This window comes from Opisthocomus hoazin, chromosome 2, assembly GCF_030867145.1.
Source record: "Opisthocomus hoazin isolate bOpiHoa1 chromosome 2, bOpiHoa1.hap1, whole genome shotgun sequence".
Classification (NCBI taxonomy): domain Eukaryota; kingdom Metazoa; phylum Chordata; class Aves; order Opisthocomiformes; family Opisthocomidae; genus Opisthocomus; species Opisthocomus hoazin.
In genome coordinates, this window is record NC_134415.1 from 15,112,468 (window position 1) to 15,128,775 (window position 16,308).

A 16,308-nucleotide genomic window follows, 5' to 3' on the forward strand; every position below is an offset into this window, starting at 1 on the left:
TCCATTGAGTTCTGTGTTTGGTGATTGCTGCTCGGCATCTGGCTGCGAACTGGTTATTGGGCAGTGAGAAAAAAATTGTATTATTTATAGCTTGTTTTAAAGATTCATTATTAGTACATTAGTATTTACTTTGATGTTTTATTGAACTGTATCTCAGCCCACAAGTATTGCCTTCTGTCCATTCTCCTCCCTGTCGCACTGTGGGGGGAGGGGGGGAAGGAGAGGGGTGAGCAAGCGGCTGTCTAGTGCTTAGTTGCTGGCTGCTGGGTTAAACTATGACAAGTTTACATGTCAAATGGAGAAAACCGTTTTCCATACTTTGTCACAGACCAAAAAACTCTAGCTCTGCAAGTGCTCTTCCTGCACCTCCATGTCTGCTAACCGGCCTCCCTAGGGGTTTTGGACCAGTAAGAGTTTTCTGCTGGAAACAAATTGCCAGAAGCTGGGAGGACTGCTTCCTGTGATAGCGGTGCTGCCTTATGCCACTATAAAGTGTTTGTGAAATTAAAGCATAAATTGTGTTTATTTCTGTTCCTTAAATAAGATGTCACTGCTCTCCAGTTTACAGTGGCATTTGAGTTTGGAGCCTTCGGCTGAGAACTGCGTGTGTTCAAATACTGTTGACTGGCAACTGAGTTACTGAAAGGCAAATAAAGTGTTTCCTTAACAGTAAATGCTAGAATAAGAATAAAATCTTTAATTTTGAGATCCACTTCCTCTTCTACCTCTTTTACACTAGGAATGCAATGATTAACAGTATTTGTATTCAGTTAAAATGAACAGTGAAGAAACCTAGGGGCTTAGTCATACCTGTCTATTAACCTTCAGATTACTTTATCTTAAGTGTTCATAGCCATTGCTCCACCACGCATTTCACCACATTTGTGGTATCTACCAAGGACAAGTATGTCATGTCCCTTTTGTTTTGCTGTTGTTGCGAAGCACAGAGATAACAGTGGTCTGGTGCTGTAACCAACCCACTGTGTTCCCACAAGCTGTGTATAACTGGGCATTCATGAGCAGTGAATTTACTGAATGAGCACTGAATTGTGTTTTAAGGTGGGAGTAATAAGTATTCTCAAAAATAAGGCTTTTTTTTAAAGATAGTTTGAATGAATAGTCTCAAATGGAGCTGCATAATGTGTTAACTTGGAAATAAAAATAACCTGAAACAAGGTTTGTGGGAGTGTAGATGCCTCTGTTGCAAAGAGGGTAAAACAGTATGAGCAATGATGTTTTGAAATCATGTTTGTTTATTTAAAGATGGAGCTAAAATCTAATCTAAAAGGTATTTTGCTGAAGTTGTGATAGGAACTCTAGCTGCCACTTCTGAATGAAGAAAGGTAAATAGTTTACTTTGGCAGTCGTCCAACAGATGTTTGTTGTACCTTTATTGATAACTTTGTTGTTGTTGTATATGGTGAGGAGAGTCATCTCATAGTTTGTGACGGCCTTGGGAAAGCATTGGGACATGTCTGTCATGCTAGACAGAACCTGTGTTGAAAAGGCTGCTGATTTGTCATTCTTCTAGAAGTGTTTCTGGCAGAGTTTTCATTCACTCACCTTCTCCGCACCCCTGCTTGGCCTGAAAATTACCCTTACTGAAATCGAGTCTCTTTCTGGTACCAAATCTTGGCTTAAACACAATTGTAAAGAGAATTATTGTTTGGCTTATTTCTTTGGGGAATCCTGAGTAGTCAGGGCTTGATGGAAAGTCTGAGATCAGCAGCAATATTTAGCAGGTAGTGCGTAATGATGCGCAGGGAAGTAGCTTCTGCTCTGCCCTGGTATGGCTTCAGTGTTGAAAATCAGGTCTGGAATTTTTACAGTCTTGCACAAAGGACAACGGTCAGTAAAATCAAGTTTTTATACATAGTTGAGAATTACATGATTTTTTTTTTTTTATTCTTTGTTACTTACAGAAATAGTACATGTGTTGTTTTGCTTTTTAGAAGCTGATGTTGAGAGGACTTAAGAGATGAGGTTGGGAGAGGGCTGGAGAACATGAGTGGGGAAGAATTACAGATACATTTATAACGTAGCTCGAGAAATGGTTTATAAGTTGACAGTGATGGTGAGGGAGAAAAAAAAAAAGCAGCAAATGCGGGGGTCCATGTTGGGAAATGTCTGTGACAGAGAAGTTAAGGAAGTTGTTCAAACGGTGATACAACTGCATTGAAAGTCCAGGAACGCCATCTGTTCTGGTTGTATTTAATACATTCTGAAGTGTGAAGAAATGTAAAAAGAATGATGCATTGTCATGGAGAGATGCTTTCAGGCTTGCTTTATCCTTCTCCCGGAGCAGAAAGTGTAACTGCCATTATCAGATGTAGTCACGTTGCGTTGCGTTGTTCATGAGAGACCACTTGAAACGCATCTGAACTGAAGGCAAAGGGTGTTACGTGGTGCTTCTTAAGTGCTGTAGAAGCAGACTGTGTACCCTTGTACTGGACCCTCCGAAAGCTGTGACTTCTGGAAAAATAGGGAGTCTTCCCTGTTCTGAGCCACTGTGTTGCATCAGAGATGCGATTGCTGCCTTGGTCCTGGAGCTTTGGATGCATAGGTGTAGCTATTTAGATCTTGCCCCTGAACTGTACATTCTGTTCTTTGAAAAGCCAGCGTAATACCTAAAGGCAAAACTTAATATTTTTAAGTTATTCTAGTATAACGTTATTTTCACCTAGGTAGTAACAGTGCCATGATAAGAGACCTTCTGTTTTGTAGTTTATAAAGGAGGTTGCAAAGTACTGCAGCTGTGTCAGGCTCTGCAGCCATGACAGGATTTCTCCTACGTTCTCATAGAAAAATTACTAATTCTCAGATGCTACAGTGTACAACTTAAATGCATAAGGAAGTTCCTGAAGACTTCTAAGCAAAGTTGATTAGATGCATTTTCACTGATAGCATATTCCAAGGTGTTTATGAGTTCCTGAAGATAGGTATTTGTCAAACTATATATTTAAAGCTTAAAGTTTCTAGGATAGGCAAAACTAGTTTTCTCTGGACAGAATTTTAGATTATTTTAGCTTATAATAAGGTAGATAATAACAGCTTATAATAAACCTGTTCATGAAAAGTACACTTTGTAGTTATTGGAATCAAAGTAAGATGTGAAAACAAAACTAGTATTTCAGTGGCAAATGTTTGCGGTCTTATTTTTTAGGACGATAGTACAGCTAATCTGGGGGACATTTTTTTAAGTAATGAGGAATCCGATTATAGACTGTTCTGTGACCTTACAATATTTTCAGCTTATCTGTTTGAGAAACCTTCTCAAATCTGAAAAAAAGTAAGAACTTTTTTTTCCTTCTTCAAATATATTTAATTTTCTATCTCTTTTCATCTCTGTCTTTTGAGGATGGGCTGAGAGAGCTAAGACTTTTCAGGCTGGAGAAAAGTCTCAGGGGGATCTCATCAATGTATACAAATACGTGATTGGAGGGTGTAGAGACAGAGCAAGGCTCTTTTCAGTGGTGCACGATGGCAGGACCAGAGGCAGTGAGCACAAACTGAAACAACGGAGGTTCGCTCTGGGCATCAGGAAACATTTTTTCCCCATGAGGGTGACCAAGTGCTGGCAAGAGTTGCTCGGAAAGGTGATGGAGGCTTCATCCTTGGAGATATTCAGAAGCTGTCTAGACATGTTCCTGGGCAACCAGATCTATGTGGCCTGGCTTGGGAAAGGAGCTGGACCAGATGGCCTCTGGAGGTTCCATCCAACCTCAGGTGTTCTATGATTTATCTGATAATGTAGTAATAAAGATCTCCCAGTTTGGAGAGAAGGTTGAGGTGGAGTATGAATATGGATTCTAAAATTCTGTGGGTGGTGGATAAGCTCAGTGCATACCCTTTGGTCACCAAACCCTACCAGTCCTTACAGGAGTTGGAGGGCACTCTGGTACTCGTAAAAGATCACTATGAAATAAATAAAAACGGGTAAGTCAAATCAAACAGGGGAAACACTGAGTGACTGCAGCCACTTAATTACATGAGTATTTTCTGTTTGAATGCTCTTGATTTGGGGTTTTGTATGTAATTTTTCTTAGGTTTGTACTTTTTTAATAAGGAAGGATTGTTTCGTCTGCTTTTCGGTGTTAGTGAGCCATGTACTAGCATGCTATAACCACTGGAAAGACTTCGAACTATTTAGGAAGAAAGAGCACCTTAGTTGAGACTTGGTGGTGTGATTAGGGAGCTTCCTTGTGTTTGCCCTTTCATTGTCGTTACTGGTGTATGGGAAGATGGACACAGAAATAGCTGTGCAGTAGCACCTTGCAGGTGGAACTCAGCTGTTTTTTCCCAGACTGCTTTCCTGGGGAGGATGCGGAGGGGGCCTTGAATCCAGGGAGGTAGAAGGGTTACTAGTTTACATTCAGGAAGCTGGACATTGCTAGTTACCTGGCACGACAGAATCGTGCAAATTGTATTGGTCGCGTTGGGCCATGCTGATGAGCTCATGATTCTTAATGCCTGTTGTGGTAACGGAGGAACTAGATGTATATTTGTTACAGAAAAGCTGTTTCAAACATGTGATTTGCTAATAAAATGGAACATGAAGCTAGAGCTTTTCAAAGTGGAATAGGCAAATAGGTATTTTTGTGTGTTTACAAAGAGATATACAAGTTAATTTGATAATTGCCGTTGTCGAGATGAGTAACTGGAATCCTTCAATTTAAATTTAGTAACTTTCTACATTGCTCCACAAAATGGGCTTTAATTAAATTTGTGCATTTCTCAGTGAGAACTTCTTGAACTTGTCAGGTCGCTCTGATGTAGCAGATGGCTCTGTTTCCCAAATTACTGGAAAAAGGCAGACTCTGAATATCACTTATACAGAGGATACTCGCACACTCATGTACTTTGAAAGTTAATGGTTTTGAGGACCAACCTACTGGTCCTAACCTTGATGAGCTGCAAACTGGTTTCATTGAACTTGTGCTTTCTTTTAAATACTTAATGAGATATTCTATAGGAGATGTAATTCTGAGACTGAGGTCTCATTATGACTGATTGAATTATTATTGCTGTGTACATCTGAGGATCAAGCCTGAAAAATGTAGGACTAGAAGACAGAAAATGGGACTTTAAAAGGTATTGGCTCTTGCAAGAAGCGTGGTGTGGCATTGCCAAGCTGCTTTAGCACCGCAGTAAGCGGCTGCAGTAGTGTCAATACTGACGTGAAGTTTGATCAGTAATCAGGGACATTGTACTGTGTAATTTTTCAATCTGATAACGTTCTATTCATCCTGCCTACTCAGTCAGTAGGTAGCTTGTTTCTTGAAAGAGAGACCCGTGTTGTATTCTGTACTTTCTTAGTATCATTATGATGAGGGCTAGCAAATAGATAATGCCTGAGCTGGTATTGTTTGTGAACATGAGAGATTTAGGACCAAATAAGATGTGTTTCAGCTTTCCTGAGTATGACTCATAGGAGTCAATGTATATTCAGCCTGACCTTTTTCGCATTTCTAAGCATTTGTTGCTTTCTAAAATAGTCAGTCTTACTTGTTATGCAGAATTCTTTGTCTTATTAATAATCAGATAGATTTGGTAATTTGCATTTCTTTTTTCACCATGTATAAATACCTGAACAACACAACCTAATGGAATAATCCTTACAAATTTAGTTTACTTGTGCAGGGATAAATCCACAGTGTATCTTTAATATTTTTTTAATTTCTTGTAACCCAGGTATTTTAGTCTTTAAACAGACTTTAATCAGGAAAAAAATAAACAATGAATTGTTAACTGTTTTAAAAGCTGTGAGGAAAATATATTCTCAGTAACCTAGTGTATTTCTAGTAACTAATATTATTCACAGGTGTAATGATTGTTCAAGATTGCCTGTCTAACTTTTATAAATTTTTTATTAACTAATATTAGTTCAGTTGCTTCCCAAGTCAGTAATTTTAAAAAGTGAATCTTAAAGAGATTGGAACTCCTTTTTGTAAAGTTGCCTACTGAGCATGCTTTCATTAGGTAATTTTTCTGACTTAAGTTAAAAGGCTGATGCATAACTGATTGCCTATGATGAATTGATTTCCGAAAAGCTCCTAAAGCATGAGTAAAAGGAATTTTCTTCTCCCCTTCCTCCATAGTATTCAGTGTGGATTGCAGCACAGTCGAGTGTCCTCCTGTTCAACAAGTTGTTTGCCCACTGGATAGCTATGAAACCCAAGTCAGGCTGACGGCTGATGGCTGCTGCACCCTGCCCACCAGGTTGGTGTCTTGATGGCTGAGTATTTCTAACTTGTTCTGTACAATTCAACTACCATAAATAGAGGATAATAATACATACTTCTATGGCAATAAATGTTAATACGCAATAAAAGATACATGAAGTGGGTTAAAGGAATGTCAGGCTGATAGGAATATGAAATCCAGCTTTTTGAAGCAGAAAAAAATTCAGTGCAAATGCATGAAGCTGATTTTTGCTAAAGTTATTTGAGCACGTGTGCCTCTAGATTGATATTTAATGTGTTGAATTAATTTTACAAAAATAAATTTTCCTGAGAAACTTTGGAAGGTCTTTGATGGTAAGGAATTAAATGATGGAGATGGCAGAAGATACGCCAGAGAGAATCTTGCTTAGGTGAAGAAAAAAGGTATTTTCTGTATGTGGAAGACCACTGTAAGAAGCTGAAAGACATACACTATCTGGAACTGTAGGGAAACAGAATTTTCAAGTACTTGCTTCCATTTTACATCTGTTGTTGTTCAGGTAGGTATAATTTATCACAAATCAGAAAATATAAGACAATTTGGAGTTGATTTTGTTCCAAAATTCTTCACTGCTGTTTTAGCTTCTGTTTGTACAACAGACTTCCCAAAAGCTGATTCAGCAATACGCTGAATAAATATGAATTCAAGCAAAAAATGCCATCGATGAAAATATTTTACACAAAAAAGAAAACAGAGATGTAGCTAGATATAACTAGTTGGTTTATTGGTATGAAGGTCTTCGCACCATACAGTATTGCCATGTTCTCAACCCCTCATGAGATTGTAAAGGAGTGATAAACTTGCAAAGAATTCAGAAAATACAAAATGGGAAAGGCTGTGTAATGAATCAGGGATCTTCCCTGTTGGGTACCTTTTAGGTCACTGTTTAATATGGTGACTTCTTTGAAAATGGTTTTTCTGTGAAATATGAGGGTCTCTTACTGCATAGAGAGTTAAAAATATATTTATTTTAAAAAAATTATGGCAGGGAAAGAGATGTGAAGAACTTCATATAATGTAGTAATCCTGTCTATTAAAATTTTTACATATATTTCTAAACTTGAAAAATTTAATTTTTAATTGTAGAATACACATAGCAGTCTGCTAGTTAAAAAATACATGTTATCCTTATTCAGTGAATGCTACAAATGTTCTTTTATTCAGAGATATTGTTTTCTTTTTTTTTTTTCTGAATTTTGGACAAGATCATAGTATGGAGTCTCAGTATCCTTTCTTTATCCTTTAACATATTCTCATTAACCTTTCTAGGAATTATGAGAATGTCATATTAGTTGATAGCTGTCCTGGCTAGTTGGGATTGCATGGGAGGCTGTAGATTTTAACTAGTCATGCTACTGGGATTGCTGCCAGTACAGCTCAGCATGTTCAAGGCAACTAGAATAAAATGCTACTAAGGACTGCATTCAGAAAGATAGATTACAAAGTAAAGAAGCAATCTCAGATTAAAATTTCACAGATTTCTAGTTTAGATTAACACTCAGAAACTTTGACATAATAGAAAAATTAGATTAATGGTAGATTTTTACTTCCAAATTTATTTCAGTTTACTGGATTAAAAAGTGGTATATAGGCCAAATTCATTTTGTTTCCCAAAAGTAAAATTGTGTTCTGTTTTTCTGCAGTCTAATATAAATTCAGGATTGATTTTTCTATTGCTTGGGTGGAGGGAATGAAAAATACCCACTTTATTCTTGGTAGATGATAACTTCAGCGTTCCTCCTATCAGGAATCATAGAGTACCAAGAAAATAAAACTTCATTTACTTCAGAAAAATGACCAGTTGGAAATATTTTCTCTTTCTCGTGCACACATGGGGACTGATCTTAAATAAAACACCTAGAGCAAACACGTCCTTGAAAGAATCTTTTTCTTTCTTTGATAATGTTGTTGGTTTGCTGAGTCTGGTGACTGAGTGTCTGAAGCGTACTTGTACACGTGCCTGGCACTTAAGTGACAAAACCAGTATTCCCATCTCCTACACACAAAGACCCTACTTGTACAAGCAGGCTTAGAGCGTGTGAATTATTAGATAATTGTGAATTACACTGAAACCTCTTGGAAATCAGAGTGCTGGGCATTACTGGGCTCAGAGTTTGACAAGGGATCAGAGATGGAACAGATGAGTTCTTCGCTCCTCAAGTCTTATGATCGGATCTGAGCTTTTTTGTTAATATCTCTGTCCTCCTTGATGTGTAAAACTGCAAAAAAATCTAGTTAGTATAACCCAGTCCGAGTCTGCAGGCAAGTTGAAACAATTATAGGTGTCTTATACTCCTCCATTAGTTTTTAATTTTGTGGCTCAGTCTATGTTGCTGCATATAGTTATTAGGTAGGTTGCTAGATTTTTGGATTGCCTTAATTCAGCCAAAGCAATAATGCACTTTTTAATAGAGTAGATGAGAAGAAAAGAAGAGCTGAATCTGGCAGCAAGAGGACTGTATAGATGCTTTACATGTTCTGTGCCCTCTAGAAACGTATTTAGTTATTTAGATTTTGATGTACTGCTGTGATTCTTAAGGAGGGCAGTGCCATAGTCATCATTCATGTGCTGTAGGTAAAGATATTACTTGAAGGGAGCAATAAATGAACAAAGGGATGGGGATAATTAGAAAAAGAAGAATAGATGAAGTTTAGAGGGAAGAGAAGGATATGTGTGAAAAAAGAGAGAGCAGAAAGGGAAGCTAAGTTCAGGTACTTGGAATGTGAAAGTCAAACCATTTGAATTCAGGTTCAGTGTTTCCTTAGATTTGGGGAAACATTGCAGCTTTATATTTGAAGGCAGGGTCTCTATCCCACATGAGACTTCCATCTCAAAACTATGTAAAAAGTCAAATAAAGTGCAGATTTATGGATAAATGACTCTACACTGGGAAAATGGGATGTATTTCTTCAATTCTGGATTTTGTTACTAAAGTCATTATGGAATATTAACATTGCATTGACTGTGATTCAGTTTAGAATCACCTAAATCCATATCATATCTCTTTTTAATCGTTAGGATTAAGTTGAAAAGAAGTGGCACTGTATGTTTTAATGTACATTTGAGAATAATTTATTAAAAGCAAAGAGACAGTGTTTCATAAGGTCATAGTCTTTAGACTTCATCAAACTGTTTTTGTGAAGATTATGGACTTTTTCATATAATTACAATTATTTATTTCATTTACTGCTGCTAAAATAAAGGCTTAGTATCAGCAGAACTGGAGAGGCGTCAAGGAGAGTATCATAGTTAAGGATGGATATCATGGCACTGACTCAGTTAACAAGTAGCTGACAATTTCACATGCAGCAGGGCCAGACTTCCTTCTGTCCCACATCTTGTTCTTGGCTGATTTCTTGTATGTAATATGCTGGGAAAACAGAGATGCTTAAATCTGGTGTTAAGCTGGCATTTGTTTTATGAGTGAGCTCTTGAATGCATGTTCATAATATTGAAAACGCTTCTAGCAATGCCAGGGGAAAACTGGGAATAGTAAAAATCTGATACCTTAGGTTCTTGTACTCGCAGTCACAGGTTACATTTAGTTTCACACCGATTTCTGATCCATTATTGCAAACAGAACAGCCTACTGATTTGGCATTAATATCAAAATACCAGTTGCTTCAGCTTCATCAGACTGTCATGAAACACTTACCTTAAATTTCCAGCAAACATGTTAGGAATCCTAAATGATATGTCTGTCTCTGGTCTCTTCTCCAAGGAGCTCATCGAATGAAAATGTATTAGAGCTCTTACAGACAACATGTTATTACCGTTTTGTTAATATAACTTTGTCTGCTGTTGCAAAGTTAAATGAAAGGATGATCAATACAAAGTGTGCAGAATCCATTATATTCTAATTTATCCAGGTTTTCTGTTGTGAAAGATTTTTCTTCAAATTTTCAGTTCCCTTTGAGAACTTATTTGGAAGTGTAAAATTCTTTATCAAAATCTGTTTAATTTTTTGTCTATGAAGAAGGGACTGTAACAAGAGGAACTGATTTCAGTGGTTAGTGTTGGTTTATGTCTTTATTGCTTACATGGTCTTGTACATTTTTCGTAGCATTATATATAAAGGAGTAAATGGCATGTTTGGATAGCTTTACACGAAATATTTCTGTATTATCTTTTTTTCTTTCCAGCTGCTCTCCTTATTAAAATCATTTGTAAATTTAGTCTTATCCCCCTGCTTCTGTGCTCTTTGCCCTTCATTTAATCTAAGTGTAGTCTTTTCCCTTGCTCCAGTTTCCATTGTCCTTGCAGTTGTCCGTTACAAGTCTGGTAACTTCAAGATTCAAGATTCATTCAGTGCTCTGTTATCATGGAGATGTTTTTTTCAGCTGTTCTTGGTCAGTGTTTGAATAAAACCAGATAAACCAAGAAAATTCTAGAGAACCAGAAAGATATTAGTACTGTGCCAATATTAAAAAGAACAAGAACTAAGTTATTAAAGCCTGGTTATCTTGACATCAGTTCTGAGAAAAATGGTGGGAAAACTGATAGAGGACTGAATTGAGAAGGATTAAAGGAAGCAATTATAGCTGAAAGCAACTGATGTTGCTTTGATAAAGGCAGTTGTGTGAAACTTGATTTTGTCTTTTTAAGATAGTAAGCTTGCCTTAAAAATCTGACCATCAGAGCACCTGCTTTCTCAATTTCAGTCTTCTGTAGTCACCAGTCCTTTTCCTTGTATTGGATTCTAGCTTTTCAAAAAATAATAGGGCTTTTTAATTAATCTTCGTCTCACAGGGTTTACTTTTACGAAATGGAAATGTAGCCCCTTCCCCAAACTACATGACATTGAAAAAGAACATTTACCACACCGCTTCTCCCCCTGATTTTGGAAGTGAATCAGTACCGACGAGTCAGTGTTGGGGTCCTGTACCTCCTGAGGGGAACTCTTGCGGCATGCACGTGCTGGCTTGAATATCTTGCTAATGATATAGGATATAATAATATCCTTCTGAGAGCAGAGAAGCATCCAGGAGTATGTTCACTAAATCCTGACAGTAAGTTTGCTTGACGTACTTACTTAAAAAGCTCACACCATAAGCTTGAATATGTTCTAGATTAGAAATAATTCAGAAATAATTGATAAATGTTTATCCATCAATATCTCCAGTAGTTTATTTTGTATATCTGAGTCTTGGCTTTAAAAAAGCAATTTCAAGGTTGTTGTGGTGGGAGGACAAGGGATAAAACAAATGTAAATGAAGCGTAACAGAAGCAGGTAACAGCTTATAGAGAGGCGGAAACTTTGAGCACTGAACTGTTTAATAAATCTAAACGAAACAGGAATATAAGTCACGATGACAGAAAAGCAAAGAAGAGCTTTTTATAGATATAACCTTGCAAGATTGGAGCCTGAAAGACTTGGGCTTGAGGGGTGAGCGAATGAAGACTCTTTGAATCGGACTGTTTCCCTAGCGCTTAGTTACAGATAGCTGGATGCTGCTGCAAATGCTGAACTCTCAATTGGTTTGAGTAGCGTGGAGGAGTAGGATTATGCATTCATTGTTTAGAAGAAAATCTCTGAAAAAGTTTCTTAAATGAATTAGTCATAGAACTTTTTTTCCTTGTTTGAATAGTCTTCCCCGTGTTGGTTTTTCTTTGTATGTGGCTAAAATGTCTCAATCTGGGGCTGTGGTGAATGGCAGTGCCACAATTTGGTCTGCAGTATCGAAAAGGAGGGAAATGTACGTGACGAGCATGAGATACTGTTTTACGTCGTGATCACCTACTCAGTCCTGTTGGGTCAGAGGGGCAATTTATATGTGCGTGTTGTTTTCACCAAGCATAAAGCTTTACTTAGAAAACAGCCCAGCTCTGCCCTCCCCTCACCCCCCTTCTTAAACACGTTTTTATACGGCTCAAGAGGAGTAACACTTTCATGTAGCAACAAAGCATTTATTTACCCAAGGTTTATGCTAAGCTGTATTTGGATAGAAATTGAATACAACTTAGAACACTACAAAACCAGATTTTATTATTGTATTTAATTAAGTAAAATTACCTTTCAAGGAATGAAATAGTTGTAAAAAGAGTAAATTTACAAACATGTTTCACTTGAAGAATAATCTATTAAATTAAGAAAATACTCTTTTGCATCTGTCCTGTACTAAAACACTTTTAACATGTGTGGTTGATTTAGCAGTTCTAAACACAGAGAGAGTCTATAAATTTGGTACACCATTACTGAATTGTTTTTGATTCCAAAGGAAGAAATCGCCTCTTTTATTATTTGTAGTCTTTTGTTTCTAATAGAACTTTCTGCTGTCTTAGGCACAGTGTAGATGCCACTTGAGAAATTCATCATTAGCAGTTTCACTTTTATTTTTCAGAAAAATAGTAGGTATCAGTTAAGTCAACCATGCTGTCTTTTCATGTTAGTTGACTAAACTGAGGTCCTGTAGTGTCTGTTTATGCAAAAATCACACCTCTGAAGAGGTCATTGAAATTTGTTTATGATTTTGTTATCCTTCTAGATTACTTTGCCCAGTAAGCAATTACTTTTAATGTACTTTATCCTCTTTTATAACACTTGAACCTGTTGTCATTGTATCATTATTGTGTCCACAAACTGTCACAGCATTCGACCTAGCAGAATAGTCTGTATTTCATGTTACACCAGTGTCTAGGGAATCCTAGTGGCAGCTACGCATAAACCAGCACAGTTCATTTCTTCTCATTTTATAGCAGCCACCAGAATCATAACTGGGAAGTCTATAGTTGTAAGTTCTCTTTTAAGCTATTACCAATTTATATTTGCATTATTTATGAGAGTAGCCACACACGGCTAGCTGGGTGATGTTTTTCTTCCGATAGCATCTGTAGAGGTGCCCTCTGAGTCCCTGATTACCTTTGCATCTATCCCACTCAGTAGGACAGGTACAGTACACACTTTCTGTTCATTCTTTTTAGCTGCTTGGCTGGGCTAGATCTTTTCTATGTCATTCGTTATAAAAATATGACATGATTCTTGCATGTTTGTCTAGATTCTTTTCTTAGGTCTTCCTGTCTTTGGAAGACCTTAATTTTATGATACATCGTTTGGGTGTTCAGTACAGAGTTCAACACTTTGTTTTTCCCAACCTTCTTTAGGGGGCAGTCATGACTTTTCAGGAGGTGTAACTTCTCTTTCCCCCCTGTACCAGTCACCTCTCTTAAGCAACTTCTGCCGATATAGAAGTCTCCCTTGTATTTGTTCTAGAATTTTAAGTCCTTCTCCTCCACCCATCTCATCCTCAAGAAATGGTATCCAAGAGAAAGTGGTTGTGGATCCCAGTTTTTGTTAAAGGAAAGTTCAGCTGGAACTGGTAAGACCAAATACAAATCCAAGCACCTGTATCTTCCTGAGATTTCTATTCAGGGCTTGACTTCTGAGCAGCCTGATTAGGTGGACCAAAGGTCTCACAAAAGGATGTTAAGGGTTCTGCAGAAGCTTTGCTATGCCTTCAGTTCTTTCATCAGTGTCTTGGAAACTCTGGTTTCTAGTTATCGTGGCCAACTTGCTCAAGTTTTTCCTTCTGTACTTTAACTCCACCAGACCACTTTGCCATCTCAGGTCAATATGACCATCCAATACCATGGTGTTGTAACACTTGGTGTTGAATTGGAGAGTCTGTTGCTTACTGAACAGGCAAGTTTTTTTATTGAAGAAAAGCTCTACATTGATACCAGTTGAACCCAATGCACGTCAAGCTCAGGCTTCCAATAGGGCTTTCTTTGTTTTAACAGTTGCTGAAAAAGAGAATAGAACACTGCAATTTTGTAAAGTTTCATAATATGTGGAAGTAGGTGTTTGGGCATCTTCATGTATTTCAGTCTTTAAAGAGAAATCCTCAAAAGTTAGGAAACAGTAAATATTTTTCCCAGGCAAACCATTTTTCTTCATTCAGGTCTGCTACATGAGAAGGCGGTGTTCGGTCCTGTTTACAGATTGCACTGTGATGAATATCCACAAAGAGCAAGGATAAAAGGGCTTGTGTGTGACCTTCATAGGTGACCCATGCTCCATGTCCATCTTGTCTGTGTTGATCTTCCAGGAGATGTAATGAATTGGTGAATTCAAAGTTCAGGTAGTCCCCTTCTTCCTCCCTTACCACAGCTGCCTCAGCAATTCCTAGATGTTCTCAGTGTGATGATGGTTATTGCTGCCTTGGCATCCAGCCTCACAATGTGGGTTGTTCTGGCAAGCAACCATGTTTTCCTGAAATCCACAAATGAGAAAAAGATAGTAAGGTGGGTTTTTTGGTTTTTCTTGTTTTAAAAAGCCATCTCAATAAAACTTAAACAGAAACTCTTGAAACACAAGACATTTCTGGAGCCTCATGGCTGACTTTTGAGTGTCGGACCCCTCTAACAAAGAGAGGAAACATGAGGACGTTTTCAGAAGATATAGCATGTGAATCTTCTGCAGAAGCAGATGTAAGATGTTCTAAATATAGGGGTCCCTACTTGCATCTTTATAAGATCAGCTTTTTACACCTGTGTTGTACAAGTTAAAAAGACACATCCATGGTCTGCCACTAACTCCTAGGAAGTACTGAATTGCAAAACCTTTCAAGACAATGCTACCTAAAGGAAGGAGCACATTTCCCATAAGCAGAAAAACCCCAGCATTTGCACAGGGGGAGGAAGTAATGATCACAGTTATGCAAGCAGCTTCCATTTTTATGTATGATTTTTTATAGAAAAGTATATGTAGTACTTTATTCTGACCCTGTCTGTGTTAATGGTATATTGACTCCTTCACTGTTAAAATTAAGAAGAAAATGTAACCCAGATAAAATAACTTATAATTGTCTACTTTTAGATTGTGTTTTATGCTTGGAAGTAGCATGAAATGGTAGTGTCTATAGAATTTGTTTTTGTTTTCCTTCTTAACAAGCAGACTGGTGTTTGAACTCTTTCAGTTTATAATAAGCTGGCAGACATATCTTTCTGTTACAAATTTTTGTTTTCACTTGTTTGTCTAAGAATTAGTGTATAGCTTGATCGCACTGAATATTGCTCTCCTTCCTCCCCCCAAGACTTTCCACTCTATTTTGTTCCGTTTCTTCTACTTCATCAGCTATCAACTTGTTTGGAAATTGAATAGGTGACTTAGTTCAGAATAATTTCTCACTTGAACAGGCAAATTTCTGTTTGTATCATAGAGATCAATAATGTCTTTGACAATTGTCTTCAAACTCACAACTGTACAGATGCCTAGGGAGACCCAAATACATAATGAAGCAATAGAATTATCACTTGGGTGTTTCCATTTTAGAAGGGAGACAGACATGAGAATTTCCCAGCAGCTTCCAACAATACTCACAGCAGAAGATAATATCAAAATAATGTGAAGTTGTGTTTCCTCTACAAAATAACAGGAAACACTGTGTCGGACTTCAGCAGCCACAAATCACTGCTTCCTGTATTCCTTCTTAAATTATTTAATATTTAGAAAGTGGAACTGAAGGTTGCAGACCATTTTAAAATAATAAGTAGTTTCTCACTACTGTCCCTTGAAATGTCATTGGTGGAATTTCAAGAATCTTGTTTCTAGAAAAGAGTTACAGTTCTAGCATACATGGTTCCCACTACATGGAAGAGGTCTCATTAAGTGAATGGAGTTGTTTGGTTTCGGAAACACTGGGATTCTGGAGCAATCTTCTGGCCTTGTTTTTAAATTTAGTCCATAACGGAATAAATTCAGAAGCTACATGATCATCTAATGGTTTGCCACATTTTTAGGAAGGTCGTATTTGTCTCTTCTGGACATTTTGCTTTGTAGCATCTCTCGTATGAAAGCTGCATGGAACAGTTCTCAAACAGAGTCTTAGTTAATTTATCCTTCCTGAGCTTGTACAGAATTGCCTTCAGGGCTATGAGAAAAGTGTTTAATACCACAAATGGCATGGAAAAGCTAAACATGGAATAATTCCTGGGTTTTTTTTCTTTCAAAAAAGAAAGAGTGGACATTAAATTAAACAATCAGATAAATTTAAAAACTAATGTGTTATGGGGGGGGGATGGTCCTTTTTGATGGTGGTGTTTATTGCTTTTTTTGTTTGCTTATGTTGAGTCCCTAATGGCTTAGT

At 37.4% G+C, this 16,308-nt stretch overlaps 1 protein-coding gene across 3 annotated transcripts in view; it reads left to right on the forward strand.

The window, feature by feature from the left end:
* The window catches only part of CRIM1 (cysteine rich transmembrane BMP regulator 1), a 202,181-nt gene that overhangs the window by 97,853 nt on the left and 88,020 nt on the right, over positions 1 to 16,308 (forward strand). For all 3 annotated transcript variants that reach the window (XM_075412684.1, XM_075412685.1, XM_075412686.1), the window contains one exon: positions 6,099 to 6,219. In XM_075412684.1, the coding sequence (XP_075268799.1) occupies positions 6,099 to 6,219 (121 nt within the window). The remainder of the gene's footprint in view (positions 1 to 6,098; positions 6,220 to 16,308) is intronic.